The following is a 21,343-nucleotide window of genomic DNA, read 5'->3' on the forward strand; positions in this document are numbered from 1 at the left end:
TGTTATTTCCGCTTGTATATTTTTAATGGAGATGTAAAACGTTTGTTATACTGTCACGAGAAAATGGTAATTAAAACGTTGTAATGTTGTTCGGGAAAGTCTTTATACAAGCCGAGGGAATTTTTCACAGCTCAAGCATACATCATTTGTAATGTGTGAATTGAATTAATGGAAATGTCCAGTTTTAATCACAATCAGCGAGCTCTTGTGGGATTAGTGTTTCCCGCTTGTGTGAGTCCAAACGGCGGCTAACGCCTCCTCCTTCCCCCCACCCAACCCAATCCCAGTATCCCAGAACCCAACCCTCCACAGCTAAATGCACTAACAATCAACCAGCCTATTTACCATATACCTGCATAATCCGCCTCATCTGCCTCTCTCGCGAATCTTGCTTAACTATAAATGATTCAAGCTGCATTTTGGAGTTAAATGGCTTAATTTCAAAGACAATTTCCTTCCTGTGGTTTGCGGGGGTCAGGTTCAGGTGAAAGAAATTGATTTTGGGATCCAGGGAACATCGTTATCCCAAGCGGAACATATTTTGTTTGGTAAGTACATATGATATATTATAAATATTGCTTATGGTTAGTTTGAACACGTGATAGCCAGTGTAATAACTATCAAAATAAAAGGAAAGCTTCGATACAGCTCTACTTGTGAAAATATGAAGTGTTCGCATTACTGAAGGTATTTTTTGAGCAGGGCAGCCTTTATGTTAAACCCACCCACCAAATATTATAGAAGAAAGCGCTCCTCATGTTTACATCATCCATTCTAATAGTTTATAACGAATTCATTTTATCATGGCGAACTCGATGGCCGTTGACATCCATGGACGTTAAATATTTTAAAATTGACTTTCTAATTATGACTAAATCAGTCTTCTTGGATTTATTTTTACAATTGATTTTTTTTCCATTTATTTTATTCGGGTTTTTTTATTTGCTCAAATAAACACAGCAAAATGTGCGTTTTTTTTGTTTGTTGCTGAAATGGTTTGTTTCTTTTTTTTTATCCGTTAGAAAATCGATGAGTGTCCCGCAAAGGTGATGCAGTGGTCAGAGTTCACTATGATAATTGTCTGTCAACAAGTAGGCTACAGTAGGCTAAACCTTATGCTCGATAAGAAGCAGAATTGATGCACTTGAGCGATTGTGCTCTATTTCATTGGACAACATTTCATTAACCGACATCTATTCTGGTTAAATTTTTAGTCTTCTATTTCACTAAAAACATGTTAGTGATACATTAGATTATTTATGATATTTAATAATTTTAACGTATTATCTATGTACGTAATTTATAGTAAACTCGGCTATAGTAAAAACTTGTTTAGCCTTTTTTTCTAAATGTTTATATAAAACTCGAAAATTAAATGAATATGATGTAATTATGTTTTTAAATAAACTTAAATTAATTGAAAATAAATAATGACATAGGCCTATATCATTTTATATATATATATATATATATATATTCTTATGTTCGAAAATGTCGTTTTGAACTTTTTATTATTATTATTATTAATATTTTTAATTGGATTTTTTTCGACTTGCAAGCTAGAACAGGAGTGTATGAGGTAAAATGAAAACAGTGATGTGTGACGGTTTTGTGTTATTCGTTGTCAATTTGTTGTCAAGGGTGCTGCTATTAGTTTAGTAGTGCACTGAGTGGAGTTATGGCCGCTCAAATGTAGTCTTTAAATATATATATTTTGCCAGACTTTTCGAATAACTTTGACGTAATTTCTTTTGACAATTTTTATATATTGAACCCCGATATTAAGTTAAAGTGTAGAAGAAGTGCACTTGTTTGCCTCTGAATTACTTCCGGCAATGGATGAGCAGTTTTGTGGATGTTACAAAAGACCAGTTTAAGCACCGGTAAGCTACTGCTTCATTAGTTGTAAAATACAGTGATGAGAACGAAGGCCTTTGTCAACTAATAATTCAATTCTCCACCTGAATCCCCAATGTCTCTGTGTAATTGCTGTAAGAGCTTTTACTTCTCTCAAGGTGACAGCTACCACGGGAATACAGGTCAAATTTAGTAAACACGATGTTGCTCCGTAAAAATCACCCATAAATAAAACGTGACATTTATGTGTTATTTAAACGCAATACACCTCCATTTTCAGTCATGTTGGCTTTTTGTAGCCGTTGTTTTTCCACGCACTGATGTTCCATTTAATTTTAAAATCAACTGCGCAGAATAACTCTGTTTAATTAACGAGAAGAGGGTGTTCGCTTGATTGCTCTTAAAATTAACATCGTAAATAAAAAAGATTGAATTAAAAAAACAAAGGCCTTGTTGAGAAGATTGTTTGAACGGGTTTTGTTTTTATTATTTATTGATCTTATTTTTGGTGAACATGATGTGGTTCCTGAATTACTTGTTTTATTTGAGTAGCCCTTCGACGCATAATTTTATTTTATGCTTTTTAAATGATAAATGAAGGCCACCTTTGGCACGCGGCGTTACCGAGGGAACAGACGCGACGCGTGCATGACGCACTTTAAATAGCCTGAACACATTTTTTATCTCCGTTTTATTTTCAATTTTATATATATTTTTTTTGTGACAATGCGCTTTCAGATAAGTTGATATAATTATTATAAGGTCTATCTTCTGGGCTTTTTTTCAACTCCTAAATAGCCTAATATGACATAATGTATCGAAAAATAGAACTGATTTTCATGTTCATCATATTTATGGAGTTTTCACTTAGAATTGAAGTAGTGAAATGGAGCTATCATCCACGAGGGGTCTGAAAAATATTGCGTAGTAATGATGAAAATAGGGAGTTAAAAAGTGGGTCTTTGTGCTGTTGATCTTTGCCTTTATTTTTATTTTTTCTTTACATAAAAATAGCTTTGACATAAGGTTTTGCAAATGTCCAATGTTAATATATTGTTAACACAACCTGCTTTCCGCAGTGGGTCATAGGTCTATGATTGTCTATGGTGTTTGGTGTTACACCTGCTATGTTATATTTTGGTCCACAACAACAAAACACACACACTTTCTCAGTTGATTTGATCTGGTCTGGTTAGAATACACAGCCCTCATTTCCTGTGAGTAATATGATGTAGGAAGTAGCCTTTGTGGTCTGGAGTGAGCTGTCACAGTGGAACAGTGCCAGGCAGGTTTGGGCATGTCAAGCCTGGCATCTTTATTCTAAATCTGTGCATCCAGCCTCAAAATCTGCAGGGATTCAGACTTGAGAAAATGCATTGGGCGGCAAGGTGGAAATTGCTTTTGAATCCAATCCTATGTGTGTTCAAGTTTTACATAGTTCTCAATGAGTTTAATAGTTATTAATTTAAAGAGTATGTAGATGTTGAAAATTATCATTAATAATGTACTTCATCCATAATAACATTTTACATTGTTAATTATATGTAATGCTTATGATAATTATAAAAGCAATAAAAATCACTTAGAACCCTTTTAGTTTTCTAATATTAAGCCATTTATACGTTAATTGATTTTGATTAATAACATTTCAGATTTTTGATTTCAGGCCATTTATTTCTGAATTCAAGTCATCCTTTTTATTTGTATGGCGCTTCACAACAGGTATAATTTCAAAGCAGCTTTACAAAAAATTATGCTTTAAAGGAATTGTGCACCCAAAAATGAAAATTCTCACATCATTAACTCACTCCTCATGTCATCCCAGATGTGTATGACTTTCTTTCATCTGTTGAACATACATGAAGATTTTTATTTGAATATTTCAGCTCTGTAGGTCCATACAATGCAAGTGAATGGTGGCTAGAATTTTGAAGTTCCAAAAAGCACATAAAGGCAGCACAAAAGTAATCCATACGACTCCTGTAGTTAATCTTCAGAAGTGATGTGTTAGTTTTGGATGAGAAACAGATCAATAACAGACCAACTACGGGCAGGGAGGAGAATTAATAGCAAAAAAGGACTTAAATATTGATCAATTTCACACCCACACCTATAATATCAAAGATATGGATTTAACCTTTGGAGTTGTTTGGAGATATTATAAAAATCTTTGTTTGTGTTCAGCAGAAGAAAGAAAGTCATACACATCTGAGATGGCATGAGGGTGAGTAAATGATGAGAGAATTTTTATTTTTGGGTGAACTATCCCTTTAACAGAAAAAGAAGCTGTAATATATGTCTTAGAGTCTTAATAGTGCAGTTTATTAAAAATCATGATTGTAAGGTGGACCTGGATAGCTCAGCGAGTATTGATGCTGAATACCACCCCTGGAGTCTCGAGTTTGAATCCAGGGTGTGCTGAGTGACTCCAGCCAGGTCTCCTAAGCTACCAAATTGGCCCGATTGCTAGGGAGGGTAGAGTCACATTGGGTAACCTCCTCGTGGTCACGATTAGTGGTTCTCGCTCTCAATGGGGCGTGTGGTAAGTTGTGTGTGGATCGCAGAGAGTAGCATGAGACTCCACATGCTGTGAGTCTCCGCGGTGTCATGCACTACGAGCCACATGATAAAATGCATAGATTGACTGTCTCAGAAGTGGAGGCAACTGAGAATTGTCCTCCGCCAACCGGATTGAGGTGAGTAACCGCACCACCACAATGACCTACTACGTACTGGGCATTGGGCATTCCAATTTGGGAGGAAATAAATAATTTCTTGTAAATTGTGCCTTAAATAAATAAACAAGTAAATTATATTTGTATGTAGTGTAGAGCCCCAGTGAGCACACTAAAGGTGATTTTTGTTTTGTTTTCCAAAAACCTCAAAATCAATTTTAAAGGAATAGTTCACACGTAAAATCTGTCATTAATTACTTACCCATGTGTTGTTGTATGACGTTCTGTTTTTCCATTGAACACAAAGCTGATTTTTCTTTTCCATACAACAACAGTGGATTGTGCTTCATAACTTCAAGCACCATAAAGGAGAAAAGTACCGTAGTAGTCTCAAACTCATTATATTTTATATTTTGCTTGTTATGGTTATTGGTCTGCAGTTGTGTGTAAACTGTGATTGCAATTGAGTCGTTTTACTGCCACTGGGATATTATAGTTTTATGCGTGTACGTCTTGTAACGCATATGATTTTCAGTGTGATCTACCCAGCAGTGGATTATCCAACATCCAAGATGTCCCAGTCATCCACCGCTGATGAGGGTACAACCTTTGAACACTTGTGGAGTACCCTGTGAGTTTATTTACCTGCATTTACATCATTTATTGATCTTAATTAGATATGTTTTGAATTTTGTGGGGTTAAATATGCATTTAGATTGACCATTATTCTGGTAGGGACAAGTCTATTTCAATGTCTATGGTGGTTATGCTACTGACAGCAGCACATTCTGATATTAGTACAAACTAAATAGAATGATTTTAATATATTTACCAATATTTTATAAAATCTTTTACATGAGTTTTTAATTTGCTGCTGTAATGCACTGACCCTCTTTCTTTTATAGTGAGCCTGACAGCACATATTTTGAGCTTCCTCAGGCAGGACACTCAGGGGACAGGGTGGCATCTAGCAGCCTGCCCAGCAACCGTGAAGTCTGCATGGACGTCTACCACATGAGAGACATGAATGACAATGTCATGGTAAGTAGCTGATATAAAGCTCTGTGCACAGTCTCAATGAAATCAATCATTTCAGTCTAAAAGAATGAATGCAGGTTTACAAGAGAATGTAGCCACATTGTTGTGTTTTACTCCTACTTCAGCGTTAATACCCACAAAACCAAACACAAATCAACCAATAATACTAAAATTGGTTTGGTTGGTTAGTTTTCCCTCCTTATCCATCAGGATTCCCTCCTCAGTCCCTGGTTTCCCTCTCCTGTGCTGTTTTTCCCTCCTCTGCAGTAGGCCAGAGGACATGAGTGGAGGGTGTAGTGGGAGGTTGTGATGCCTTAATTAGAGAAAAAAGCCAAGCAGGAACATGACACCTGCTGCTGGCTCCCATCTGGGGCACATGCCAAGAAACAGAGAGTGGGACAGAGATGCAGATAGAGAGGTTGATGGATGTGGATACATGGGATAGTTTGGTAAATCTCACAAACACATGCCTCGGTCACTTTTCACCCCAAAATCAAAAGATAGAAATATATATTTTGTGTAAAGAAATCCATTAAGATTGCTTTATGACATAATTTATGACAATTAAAGGAACATTCAGTGGTTCAATACAAGTAAAGCTCAATCCACAGCATTAGAGATATAATGTTGATTGCTGCAAAAAAATTATTATGACTCGTCCCTCCTTTTCTTAAAAAAAAGAAATTGAGATTACAGTGAGACACTTACAATAGAAGTCAATTGGGCCAAATTTTGGAGGCTTTAAAAGGCAGAAATGTAAAGTTTGTAATTTATAAAACACTCCGGTCTGGTAAAGTCATTTTAGGGTTTAAGTCGTCATGGCAACAAAGTTGTAAAATTGGATGTATCTCACTAAAATCATGTTTACACACATTTTGTTTACATCTTTTGGTTATACTTTTGAAACAGTCAGTATTTTAATGTTTATGTATTGGCCCCCATTCACTTCCATTGTAAGTGCCTCACTGGAACCCAGATTTTTGCTTTAAATAACTTTTGTGGTAATCAACATTATGCCACAAATGCTGTCGATTGAACTTGTATTGAACCCGGAATATTCCTTTAAGCAGCTCCCACCCCATCCCCTAAATTACCATAATGAGCCTGGATGTTTTATTTTTTAGGCACTTTTTAGGACATTCAACTTTTTAATGAGTTTTTTTTTCATTATTCGTCATTAATTATGAATCTCATACCACCCGTGGAGTTCACTAGTTCGAATCCCAGGGCGTGTTGAGTGACTCCAGCCAGGTCTCCTAAGCAACCAAATTGTCCTGGTTGCTAGGGAGTGTAGAGTCACATGGGGTAACCTCCTCGTGTTTGCTATAATGTGGTTCGTTCTCAGTGTTGTGCGTGGTAAGTTGAGCGTGGATGCTGCTGTGGATGGCGTGAAGCCTCCACACATGCTATGTTTCTGTGGTAACGCGCTCAACAAGCCATGTGATAAGATGCACGGATTGACGGTCTCAGATGCGGAGGCAGCTGGGATTCGTCCTCCACCACCCGGATTGAGGTGAATCACTACGTGACCACGGGACTTAAAAGCACATTGGGAAGTGGGCATGCCAAATTGGGAGAATTTTTTTTTATATTATGAATCTCATTAAATTCACATTACTGAAATAATATTTTTTTTTAACATATAAAACTACTATAATAATTAGGGATGGGATGACATATTGAATTTCGATATATCGCAAACCAAAAAAATTACGAACCAGTTAGTGGCAAAACTCGATATTTTAAACATTGTTTTCTTTCAACGTGATCATAAATGAAATGACCCGTGAAACATCATAATCTCTCTATTGCTTGATTTTACCCCTACTGCGCTTTTTGTACACTGTTTACAGTATTCACACAAGGTCCTTAAATTGCTTGAAGTTAGTTGTTAGAAATGTAAGTACTGCAATACCCGGATAATCACCTTGTTTTGATGAAAAGTGCTTGAGAGTGTGTCCAACAAAGATAAGGCGACTCCACATTCATTGAATAATGTGCCTAAATATCCTTTCTGTTCTTTACAGTCAGATAAAAAAGTTAAAAGATATATATATATGTGTATATACATACACACTCACCTAAAGGATTATTAAGAACACCATACTTATACTGTGTTTGACCCCCTTTCGCCTTCAGAACTGCCTTAATTCTACGTGGCATTGATTCAACAAGGTGCTGAAAGCATTCTTTAGAAATGTTGGCCCATATTGATAGGATAGCATCTTGCAGTTGATGGAGATTTGTGGGATGCACATCCAGGGCACGAAGCTCCCGTTCCACCACATCCCAAAGATGCTCTATTGGGTTGAGATCTGGTGACTGTGGGGGCCATTTTAGTACAGTGAACTCATTGTCATGTTCAAGAAACCAATTTGAAATGATTCGAGCTTTGTGACATGGTGCATTATCCTGCTGGAAGTAGCCATCAGAGGATGGGTACATGGTGGCCATAAAGGGATGGACGTGGTCAAAAACAATGCTCAGGTAGGCTGTGGAATTTAAATGATGCCCAGTTGGCACTAAGGGGCCTAAAGTGTGCCAAGAAAACATCCCCCACACCATTACACCACCACCACCAGCCTGCACAGTGGTAACAAGGCATGATGGATCCATGTTCTCATTCTGTTTACACCAAATTCTGACTCTACCATCTGAATGTCTCAACAGAAATCGAGACTCATCAGACCAGGCAACATTTTTCCAGTCTTCAACTGTCCAATTTTGGTGAGCTCTTGCAAATTGTAGCCTCTTTGTAGTGGAGATGAGTGGTACCCGGTGGGGTCTTCTTCTGTTGTAGCCCATCCGTCTCAAGGTTGTGCGTGTTGTGGCTTCACAAATGCTTTGCTGCATACCTCGGTTGTATCGAGTGGTTATTTAGGCAAAGTTAATCTTCTATCAGCTTGAATCAGTCGGCCCATTCTCCTCTGACCTCTAGCATCAACAAGGCATTTTCGCCCACAGGACTGCCGCATACTGGATGTTTTTCCCTTTTCACACCATTCTTTGTAAACCCTAGAAATGATTGTGTGTGAAAATCCCAGTAACTGAGCAGATTGTGAAATACTCAGACCGGCCCGTCTGGGACCAACAACCATGCCACACTCGTATATATATATATATATATATATATATATTATATTATATTATATTATAATATAATATAATATTATTTTTATTTTTTTGTACCTCAAACAGCGTGGATGCCCTAAAGAAATAGAGAGATTCCCTTTAATCAGTTCCTAATAAAAGGCAAACCATAATGTCATTTCTGCTAAACATAATTTCTGTTTATATACTTTTCTGTGATATTTGTTCTGTGACATGTTCTTAACAGGTTTTGTGAGATTAGCAAAATCAAAATTGCAGTGAAAATAAGTCAAAAAGTCATTATTTATGTCCTTGCAATCTCTCTATATTTTTGACCTTCTACCTCAATGGTGTGAATACACTTTTTGTTTTGGGACACATGGATTTTCCCTGTATTGACATTTTCTGGCTGTTCACTTCAGACTTGGAAATGCATTTTCAAGAACGTATTGATTTTCAAGTGTTAGCTTGTCTTCCTCAAAGTGTCTCCAACCAGTTGTGTGCACTGATCTGAAATGACCTGACTCTAATACAAAATTGCTCAAACCATCACTCTTTTTTAAGGTCTAGCCATGAGAGGTGTAGTTCATCTCCAAATCCTTGCTGATAATTGATCATTTAATTGGAAATGCAAAGCAAACTGATGGTCCCCTTGAAACAAAAGGTGGTTTCGTCTAAAACACAAGTGGGCAAGTCTAGGCCTGCTCTTTTAGTTAATGAATAGTCATGAGGCCAAAAAGTGGGAGGGCCAAAGATTTGTTGTTGGCTCCATCTAGAAGCTGATGAGGTGAGGAGAACTGGTGGAAAATCAGAAAAAGCAACCCATACCAAATCCTTTACCTTTGCGGGAGTTGTTGTGTGAAGTTAGTTTCACTCAGAACATCAAAGAATTGAGACTTGGGGAACTCACCTGTTTTCGTTGTGTGGTCACATGACCAGACCAGTGGGAGAATCTCCCCTGTCTTCTGCCTGCCTTGTGGGATCGCCACAATGCTGTGTGTCAGTGACCTGCCTCATTACTACAACACGGTAGGCGAGCAGTTTCACAATGATTCAATTGATTGTTCAGGAGCAATATTCATTTTTAGCTTGTGTTAAAAGTTAAAAAGACATTTTAGTGTGAGCAAAGTATTTTTTGTGTTGCTTTTATTTTTAATTCTCTAAAATTGAATTATTTTTGGAATTATTATTACATTGCATCATTTATTATATGATTGAAAAGTGCTATACGATAAGGCTCTTCAATGCTATGTTATTTATTGTATATTTAGAGTTTTATAGCAAGACATTTATTTATCAACAAGATTAAATATCTTGCTATTTATTTTATATTTTATTATTCATTTAATATACTGTTATATACTAGCAAGACATACATGCAGATATAAAACTAATAAAAGTTGACTTAATAATGCATTGAAAAGTTGCTGTACTAAATTTACTAATCGTGAAATTGGGATACAAATGTAGATTTGGAGCTTTACAGAAAACATTTAGCTGTTTTGATGCTGTAGTGGCAGTTCATATCTGTAGGACAGACACCTGTTGACTCTAGATTGTTGAAACTAGATTTGAATTAGGGTAGTGATGTCCATTTCAAGGTTTGAAATCTTGTTTTACAGAATTAAACTGAACTGGACGCATAAACCTATTTAGGGTTTTTTGGGTTATTAACCAGATGCAACTGTGTAATACTGAATAGATGCCTGGTTAAAACAAGTAAGCTGAAGTATATAATAAAACACTAGTGGAAATGCTTTCTATTTACAGTAGATGGAGCTCTTTTTACATGTTTGCGTACTAAACTTTAACAAAGCCCACTCTGAGTGCAATTGACAGAGAAATATCTAATTCAGAGATGCTTTGAAATATTTTATTTAAAATACTGCCTGTTGTTACATTTCATTTTCAGTAAGTGTCCCAATTATAATCACAATTATAATCAATTATAATACTTGCATATTCATAGTTATACCTTAGAGTGTAATGCATTATAACATAAGCAACATCTGATTCTATCTGCAGAAGTTATAATGTATTATATATACAGTATTTGTAATATATATATATATACCGGTAATAGGTATGCTTTAAGGAAAGTGGCAAAAGGAATGTCTTCTCGTAAACATCCATAAGATATTTGAAGCGGTTTTAAGACATTACAAGTCGAGCTGGAAGTTAAATACAGTGCACGTACACATAATACAAAATAATACCCATTCTCTGTAAATTAGGATATTATGAAAAACACTTTTAAAGCTACAATGTTAAAATATATTGAGAAATAAATATGTTGATCACACATGTAGCCAATCTTCTTCAAGAATCAAGAATCAAAACCAAAAAAAAATCTAGACTCTGTTCAATAAACTTGAATGTTTGTGCATCTTATTTGGACCCTTATTTTATAAATAACTGCCATTATATAAGTTTGACTTGTATTGAATGTTACAAGTTTATGTTATGGCTGTTTATTAGAAGATATTGCTTTTGTAACTTTACTTAAAGCAGACAAAAGTGCACTTATAATATGATCAAGTCATAAAGCCTTTTGACTCTATACATCACTTATACGATTAACTTTATGAACTTCTGCTGCATTAAAATTGGATGTTGCTTGTGTTATAATGCATTATACTCTAAAGTATAACTACGAATAGGGGAAGTCTTATTATGTATTATTACTGTAGTTATAATTATTTATGAGACGTTATGCCTTTATATATATATATGGGCTTCATAGACAGTGTTACCCTAAATGTGAATGCATTACTTCATTCATAATTAAAAATGAAACTCTATGCACATATTGTACACACAATGCGTCTGTTCTGTTTCAACTTGTCATAGAGCATGTTTAAGCTTAGTAATGAGGCACACCTGTGCGTGTGCGTGTGCGCGTGCGCGCGTGCGTGTGTGTGTGTGTGTGTGTGTGTGTGTGTGTGTGTGTTGTTGACTCTAAAACAATGTGCCTCATATGTACTTGTCCATTTTGATAGATCACAGTGATAGTTTTATTTTTTCTCCCCATACTGCACTTGAATGGAAAGCCCCCTTATTTAGTGCACTCTATTTGAAAAAGCAAGCATCACTATTACTATTGCCCATACCTATGGTTAGGGATTTGAATGAACCCCTAATCCTAAGTATTAACTTTACGCCTGTAATCAGTATGTGTTACAGACATGAATGATACCTCAAATCATGCAGCTTGTTGAAGAGTGTGCTATACATTTTTGAAGCAATCAGATTTACCATTTTCATCTGAGGTATGATATAATGGGTGAACAAATATCCCATAGAAAAGTAGTAACCTCAGCAATGTCTAGGAGCCAGAATTTCATAGAGATTTGGGGGTGGGAGATTTTCACTTGCCAGTGAGTTGCCACATTACCCAGAAAACCCAATTAACCCTTTAATGCATACCTCGGGTCTTTATTGACCCGGGACCTCATTCCACCCCCCTGTACCTCATGCATTTTTTTTGTATTTTTTATTCCCACACCTCTTTAGTATTCCTCAATATTTCTCTTCTGAACAATGAAAAAAAAAAAGCTAAATTACAAAAGAATATTATTTTTATAACTGCTTAATTACCAAAAGTGTATAGGGTCATTAAAGACCAGAGATAATCAATAATGATGCTTCTTTTTGCGCTTCCATATATCATATTTTTATGATTATTTCTAGGGCTGTCAATCGATGAAAATGTTTAATCGGATTAATTACATGGTATGCCGATTAATTAATCGAATTAATTGCAATTAATCGTAGACATAAATATTTAATGAGAAAGCCCCTCAAATTGTCTAAGGATGCATCAATGTACATCTGCGTCAGATGGACGCTTTTGGAGTGTCTCGCTTGCGTTGTGGCATAAACATCCCATTTTTAGGTTGCTGAGTCAACATAACGAAGTTTGAAACTTAGAAAAACACATCTTGAGATCCCTGCCTTTGGATTTGCGCTTCATCTTGCTGTGTTCATACTTAAGAACATGTTCTCATCTGGTAAATGTGGTTTGTTCTCTGTCTGTATAAGCTGCGTGTTGTCCATACAGCGAGTTTTGCTTACTGTCCCCTGTAGAAAACAGGTGGTACTCCAAGCCTGAATCATGGTCCAGGGACTTGATTAATTGTTTAAGTTAAGATTAATTAAAAGTTTTTTTAAAGTGATGGATCTCTAAAGACCCGAGTGTGCAATAATGATTGGCAAAACACCCATGCATTTAAGGGTTAAGTTAACCATAATACAACATTAACATACAACAAAAACCACTTAGAACACCATAGCAACCACATAGCAACACCCTGGCAACCATCCTCAACACCCTAGCTTCATGGCTTTGAATTTTGCTTGGGAAAGCACCACTCGCTTCTACAGAAAATTCCAAAATGTTGTTTTCTATTACAGTAATGCAGATTTGATAAACCTTGTCAGGCTTAATAAAGTGTCTTCCAGCAAGTACTCACTTGTGCAGGTGTTGTCTGACTGCGAACATGCCATAATTAGGGCAATATGTGGTTTGTGTCCACCGTCCTTATGGACTCCACCCGTTCTTATTCACTGTGTTCAGATGGATCATGACTACATAGAGGAGAGTTCTTAGGGAGATACATATTTCCATCTGAGCTTGAGAGATATTATATCTTACTAAGGTGCCCGTGGTTTTATTAGTGTATCGCTTCATTCTCTTGATGGCAGAGGACATCTGATTCAGGCACTTTGAACCATATACTTTGTGAAATGAAGGTAAAACTATATTTTGACATTTACAAAGGGTGAAGATGTGGTACTTCTTGTATGTGCACCTAGACAGTATCATTAGGTGGTTGTTAGGCTGTTCTTAGTCATTGCTAGGGCTTTGTTTGGTTGTTTGTTGGTTGGTTGCTTAATGGCCCAAGTCAAAAGAGCCTAACCACAGGTATCAGTGATATTGTGGTCTCTAGATATGGCTTGAGCCCCTCTTTTTAATGCAATTCTATGGGGATCTATCAACCCATATTATTGTTTGGCAAGCGAGATTACAAAAAATAGGAAATTAATAGCACACCTCTCCTCACAAGGTGCACAATTTGAAGTATCATTTATGCCCATAACACAAATGCTGTGATTCAAAGTATAAACTTTAGGGTTACAGGTTTTGGGCAAAATCGTAACCCTAAGTATGAGCCTTCACAAGAACTACAACAATTGTCATGAAGTTACATTATTTTCTATATGCTGTCAGATCTACAAAGTTGAATCTCTTTGTCTAACTCTGTTTTAAAGGTAATGTATGTAATTTCTGACAACATGATCACAAAGGAAATCGACCCCATTCTGCCAAATAACTGACAAGTGGCATCCCACATCAGACATTTTTTTGCAGAATTTTCTCTGCTACATGATTTCTAGTCTCGTGGAAAACGGAAGTAATCATGTTCTCAAAAGCAATGCTTAGCACGATTTGGAGATTGCATTTTTGATGGTTATGTTCAGGGCTGAGATTTGGGTTAGGGGGTAGATTTCATAAAATACGCATTCCTGTTGATTGTAGTACAATATTAACAACTAAAGAAATAACTCGCTATTGGTGCCACCCTGTGGAAATTTCACCTCAGCAACACTTCCAGCTTTGGCCACAAGGGGCAGTGGTTTTCAATTTCGGTAAGCACAGACCGATTTCAGCAGCAGTTTCCACCTCCTGTCACAGAACTCAGTGTGATCAGTCTGTTTCTACACCACTTGTGTCACCAAACAGGTAAAACATTTACTATTATTGAGCAGTTTTCGCAAATAATCCCCCTTTATACCGTTGGTCAACCTTGCGAGCACAAAACATGGAGAAACTTCATAATTTATGAGTTGGTGTGTTTTTAAGCTAGAGAAGAGAATGGTGGACAATTAGACATCAGACAGATTACAGTTGTGTTTTAGAGTCTACATTTCACTTGGAGGCGTTGTCCCTTTCCCACATTCTTCCAAACACATTGTATCTGGGGCTCCAGGAGTGGAGTGGAAACTCCTCAACTTGCATCGTATCTCCTCCCTCTTTCCTTCAGTGTCAACTATTTGACACCCTCCTTCACCTGTCTCCCTCCCACCACTTTACCCGTCTCACACTCTTTATCTTCTCTCTCCCCACTCAGTCTCAGTACAGCCTACTGAGCAGCACTATGGAACAGGGTTTGGGGAACCGAGCGGCTTCTACTAGTCCTTACAGCTCAGAGACCACCTCCAATGTGCCAACACCATCACCCTACTCCCAGCCAAACTCGACCTTCGAGGCCATGTCTCCAGCCCCAGCCATCCCATCCAACACAGACTACCCTGGGCCGCACAACTTCGAGGTGACATTCCAGCAGTCTAGCACAGCTAAGTCAGCCACCTGGACGGTGAGTACAACATCTCAAAGAAGTTTTGGTGCAACTGTGTCACGTGTGAAATGCTGTCGATATTCTTCACAAACCTATTCAAGAACACAACGGTTTTCCCATACTCAGTGACGCTCTTCCTTTCAGACTCTTCAAACAACTTCTGCTCTTCTCTTTTTTCACACTCTTTTGCACTTTTTTCTTTTGCACTTTTTTGCTTTCACATTTTTTCTTTCATATTTCCTTAATTCTTTCTTGCTTTCACGCTTTCTTTCGTATTTTCTTTTTCATTCTTTTTCTTTTGAACATTCTTTCTTTTGCACTTTCTTTCACATTTTTTTTCTTTTTTTTCCCTTTCTTCCTTTCACACTCTTTCTTTCACACTATCTTTCTTTCTTTCTTTCTGCTCTCATTTTGTCTTAGTCCCCTAAACTGCTAGATCTAACCCACAATATCCAGTTTATGAGGGTTTTTGATTCACAGATACTATGAAATGTGAATTACTTTAAATCTACATAAAAACACGTGTTAGACCAACAGTATTCTCTCAAATGTTGTTCCAACTAGCCAACAGAGTTGTCTGAATGAACAGATTAATATTGACCAATGTTGTTGATTTGCGAGTTCCCAGCATGCATTGCGACATTAATCAATGATGCCGTTAGTTTAAAGTATAGGCTTTTTTTGACCGTTAATTTACTTTATTATGCTGTTTTTGTTGCCACTGTTAAATCAGTTGATGCGTGGTAATGTTAGGAGCTCTTAATGATAACTTAATAATAATAACTTAATGTGGTTTGTTTATTGTCACTGTTATTGATGTTTGTGTGTTAACGTATGAGGTCTATTGTGCGCCTATGTCAAACAATTGTATGTACTGCCTTCCCTTGTCTTAAAATGGTGACAAAATTCTCGTATTGCGAATTGATAGTTGTCTGAACAAGAAATTAATAGTCCTCTCAATAAGAATTTGTGCATTTAGTGAACCAAAAAATTCACATTGACTAAACAAAGCAGTGTTACTGAGGACAATTAAACAGTTGTTGAGAGAACTCAAATATCTTATTGCATCACGTTGCCTTGATTTTTTTACGTTTCTTCAACAATTATTTTTTTACAGTGCATAAAAAATACTTCAAATTTTTTGTTAGCACACAAAGCACTTTTTTTTAGTTACTTGCACATTTTTTTTAAAGTGGCTTAAAAAAAAAGGTACTTTTTTGCATTTTCTCAAGAAAATGTTGTGCTTCTTGCCTGTGCAAAAGCCATTGCTATGCGGTTGCTAAGGTGTTCAAACAAAGTGTTTTTTTTTTTGCATATTTCTGTGTGGTTGGGCTGGATTGGCTTGGCTTGGCCTGGACGGTTGGGCCAATACAAGATGGTTGGTTGCTTGAACTTTTGGTTGCTTCAAATGTTTCTGTGATATTCTGGTCTCTAGCTATGGCTTGGGTCCCTCCCTCAATGTGTTTTTTTTTTTTTTAGGTATTATTCAGGTCCGTAGTGCAACCATTGTGGGACTAGTCATGTGTTGACGTTTGTTCAAATCCCTGAGCAATAGTAATAGTCTGAGAAATTCCAATTGTCATGATTGCCTTTGTCTTTTCATATACATGTGTGGTGTCCACAGTAATGCCAAGCAGAGAGTCTTGAAACCAGTCAGTGTTTTCCTCCATGTTGAGTGTCACCATGCAGAAAGTGCTACATCAGTCTATTGTTGAGTTGACCCTCTGAAACGGGAGATGTGTCGGGTGGCTCTTAGGCTGTTTGTTGGATGAAGTCAGGCGTGAGGCTTGCTCTCTGACTTTATGTGGAAGTGTAAGGTGATAGCGGTACCAGGAAGGTGAGTGCTATGGCCATCACTCAGTGTCTGTCTGAGAAGACTGTCACACGTTCCGCTCTATTCTCAAAGACTGGACCTCTGTCATCAACACTAACAAGAGGAGAAGCTTCCATATTGGGCAGGACTGAGTTTCAAGTGCAGATTGCTGTTTACAGTTTAGGATAAAGAGAAGCAGGTTCTAAATTTGAGTGTGAGGCACAGTAGCAAAGCTACACAATGACACCGGCATATACAGTATCTTGTCACTATATTGACTCTTCATTACACTTGTGTGGAAATATTCTTTCCTTGTTCTAAACGGACCTGCATATCTGATTTCACATATTCCTGATGTGATGGTCATTGTCAAAGTCTGTGGCCCCTAATGAACAGGATTTTATTTTGTATTTCTTTAATGTACTACATTGTTTTCATTTTAAATTATGAGATCAGTATAACAATTTGAGTTGTATTGCAAATGAATATTTATTTTAGAATTTCTTAATATTTGATTTGTCTTTTGCTTTAATGACAGCAAGCACTCAAGCCGATATGGGCTCCAAGTTTGTGCAAAACCTGATGAATCTTAAATATTGCTAGTAAATTTAACAGATAACAGTAAAGACTACACACAATTCTGGTTCCTCTTCTGTCACTCACTCGACGTTGTGTCAATTGAAGCGACACTAGGGGTCTTTCTTGAAGGCCTCGGTTACCTCTGAACTTGAGAAAAGGCCAATGAGAAATTGGTAGACAGAATTTGCATGTTCCTCCCCCGGACATACGGGTAAAAAAGGAGGGAATTGTGCATCTGTCAGATTTTTTTCTTCGGAGCCGAGCAGTTGTGCGATCAGCGAGCTGAGATCACTTCTGTTCCAATCACCACTGCAGAGCATTTTCTATTGGACTATGGCGCGTATCAGCGGCTTTCTCCTTCTCTGCACACCAGTGCAGCCTTTGCCCCTGGGCGCTTCGACAGCGCTTCTGAAAGAGTATATTTTCTTACAAAAGTGTATAATTTCTCTAAAAGAGCACACACAGCGGGCGTTAAATGCCTCTGTGTAGTTCCTGAATGCAGCTGATATCTCTCTGCTTCTGACGGTCATAGACGCTGCTTGGTATGTCTGGGCCACGATCACACTGAGGCGGCGTTTGTGGATGGCTCTTGTTCTCACTGCAAGAACTTAACCTTGGACCCGCAGACCTGGATGACGAATTCACTGTTGTATCGGAGAGCGTCCCGGCGTCTGACGCAGAAAACTCATCCGCTCTCACCCACTGGTACTTGGAGGTCCCCCAGGTGGATAGAGTGGTTGCGATCCACCTGTGCCCGGAAAACGCCACCACCTGGCAGGATTGCCCGGTACACCCCTCCATGGCCTGTAGGATGATGTGGACCCCTCATCTCCGGACCCACAACTGCTGTCCCCCAACCGACGCTACACAGGACCTCCTCCTCGGTCACTAACCTGCCCCCTGCCGGGTGTGTGGAGTGCTTCGAGTCCTTTCTCATCACCAAAGCCTCGGGACGTGCTTTTGCCTACCGACACACCACGTGATCGTCCCCCTAGTGCCCCCGTGTGGTGTTTGGATACATGGCTTTCACTTCCCAACCTGTCGCATTGGTTGGCCAGGACAATGTGACTCGGCTACGCGATTTAGTTCGCCAGGCCCCCGCCCCCTTCCGGCGGTATCCGCTTCACCTCGGTGCACAGTGAAAATGCCAGCACCCTACATGCGGAGATCTTTTACTCAAAGATGCGATAGAGCCTGTCCCTCCAGCCGAGATGAAGAAGGGTTTCTACAGCCCTTACTTCATCATACCCAAAAAAGGCAGTGGCTTGCGACCGATCCTGGTCCTGCGAGTTCTCAACCGGGCCTTGCACAAACTCCCGTCCAAGATGCTCATGCAGAAACGCATTCTAACATGCATCCGGCATCAGGATTGGTTCACAGCGGTAAACCTGAAGGATGCGTACTTCCACGTCTCTATCTTGCCTCGACATCGACCCTTCCTACGGTTCGCGTTCGACGGCCAGGCGTATCAGTACAAAGTCCTCACAGGCCTTCCCCAATGCTTGTTATAGCGTTAAATGGCCCCAGCTACTTTAACTCCTATGCGAGGAACATATAGAGAGAAGAGGCTCGTCTTATTACCCTCCATCAGGGAACGGGGGTTACAATAGTAACCTAGATGCTTTAATTAGAAGTTCTTAAGCAGAGTTTAATTTTTTTTTAAATTTACTCCGTTTTTGTTTGCACATTTTAATAAAGCAATGTAGTACTGAATTATGCCATGCTTTTAAAAGTATACTGGCATTTTAATGCTTTTTTTAAACATACATAATGATGTACCACATGACATACAGACACATGAAATTCACAAAACTACACACAAAAAAAGACGTTATCAAACCTAACAACAAAATCAATAATAAAATTGGTGTCAGTCAACTTGCAAACAGTGAAACCATTCAAACTCATGAATTATTCAAGCCTGGTGCATGCTGGGAACACCAGCTTTGAAAAGTTAAGTAAAATTAAATTAAATTTACTCAAATTATCAAATAAATATGACAATGTTTTCTCCATTAGGATTCATACATTATGAGACATTGTAAAGATAACAAACAATCATAAATAATATTTACTAAGAAGCTAGAGCTTTCATTTTTACAAGGTTTGAATTTGATTTTACATCCCAAATTTTCAGTGTAGTCTCAGACTTGGACCCTATTGAAAACATTTCTTAAAAGTCATACATGACTAACCCAGTCTCATGGCACGTTGTAATAGTAGTATGAGATGTCGAAATCATACATGCTGGCTTGCACAAAAGCAAACTACCTTTTCTTCCATAGAGAAAGATAAACAAACCAATAAATTATTTTATTATCTAAACACAACCATAAACTCTAAACCCCAACCCAAAACTAAACTTAACCATAAAGTCTAACCCCGTACTTAAACCCTAAACCTAAACATGATTGATATGAAAATCTTTGTTATGTCACACGGAAGAAAGAAAACATCAGGCGTCCAGTTCCGATTCCTCTTAAAGGGATAGGTCACCCAAAAATGAAAATTCTCTCGTCATTTACTCTCCTTAAGGCCATCCCAGGTGTGTATGACTTCCTTTCTTCAGCAGAACACATTTTATGAAAAATATCTTAGCTCAGTAGGTCCTTAAAATGCAAGTGGATGCGACCTTTGAAGCTCCTAAAAGAACAGAGTCAGCATAAACCTCATCCATACAACTCCACTGGTTAAATTAAGTGGAAAGGAAGTCATGCACACCTGGGATGGCATTAGGGTGAGTAAATGATGAGAGAATTTTCATTTTTGTTTGAACTATCCCTTTAACGATTTCGGTTCCTTAATGGTTCCATAATGATTCCAGTAACAATTCTTTTAGTACTTTTGAGTTTGAATTATTTGGAAATAAGAAGTACAATTCTTATTGCATTTACTGCCCTCAGCAGCCTGTTGCCAGATGATGAGTTAATTACAGATGTCTACAGAGCAGATATAACAAATCAAAAATAAATGTAATACAATTCTAAATGTAAAAGGCATGCTCGCCTACTTTTTAGAGGCATAATGGAATCCAATAATTGATCCTCGCTATATATTAAATGAAAAATCAGAACAATCTTTCATTCATTTATTGTTTTTATAAATATCAAAAGTTGTGTATCTTTAACAACACATTGTCATATAAACAAGCAGTCAGTAACTGCACTGCCTGATTGAAGTCTCACAGGTCTGATGTTCAGCATTAAATTAACAGTAGCATTTCCATAGATCATTTAGACTGTATTGTGTAGCCTAATGTTGTACTTCATTTCGAGTTGGACTTTCATAACTTCAGTATAAGATTAATTCAGAAACCACTGATAAAAAAAAACAAAGCGGAGTAATTTGTTCCGGAATCGGACTACACCAGAAGCGCCAGATGTTGCACGCTGTAGATTCAAAAGAGCTGCTCATAAGAGTCATTTGAGTCCACTACTAATGTAGCCTGATCTCACATAAAAATCGGCAAGCCTGTGCCGATTTTTCTTTAGCCGAAATCGGTATACGTTGTCCGAATTTGAAAACGCTGCCTCCAGAGGCTAAAGCGGTACGTGTTTCAGACCATATAAACAAGTGTGACATCCATTTATATCCAGGAGAGGTCGCCAGAAGCCAGTCTCTCAATTCATCTCTTTAAAAGCACCACAGCAAAAAAAAATATTAAACTCACTAGTTTGTTGTTGGACGACTAGTGGAACATCCATTTAGGATGGGTACCTTTTTATATGACGTTTTTTTACGTGTTTTATATTCATCATGTAATGAGCCATTAGTCATTTAAATGCTCCCAAACAGCCGATTTAAGTAACCTTTTTTTGGTGGATTTGAGTCTGGTAGATTGAATTACTCTCATATTTCACCATTAACCATGACATTTTTAATAGCAGTTAATAGAAAAAAACATGTAATTATTGTAACTGATGTCCATAGCT

General features: G+C 37.7%; 1 protein-coding gene across 2 annotated transcripts in view; it reads left to right on the forward strand.

Annotated features, from left to right (window-relative positions):
- Window positions 1–5,104: 5,104 nt before the first annotated feature.
- The window catches only part of LOC127621526 (tumor protein p73-like), a 61,792-nt gene continuing 45,553 nt past the window's right edge, over window positions 5,105–21,343 (forward strand). The window contains exons 1-3 of one of the 2 annotated variants that reach the window (XM_052095189.1): window positions 5,105–5,163; window positions 5,438–5,573; window positions 14,792–15,037. In XM_052095189.1, coding sequence (XP_051951149.1) covers window positions 5,105–5,163; window positions 5,438–5,573; window positions 14,792–15,037 — 441 coding nt within the window. Of the gene's footprint in view, window positions 5,164–5,437; window positions 5,574–13,263; window positions 13,413–14,791; window positions 15,038–21,343 lie in introns of those variants that run through there. The other variant, XM_052095188.1, reaches the window with a different exon arrangement.

The sequence above is a fragment of the Xyrauchen texanus genome, chromosome 27 (genome assembly GCF_025860055.1).
Source record: "Xyrauchen texanus isolate HMW12.3.18 chromosome 27, RBS_HiC_50CHRs, whole genome shotgun sequence".
NCBI classification, from domain to species: domain Eukaryota; kingdom Metazoa; phylum Chordata; class Actinopteri; order Cypriniformes; family Catostomidae; genus Xyrauchen; species Xyrauchen texanus.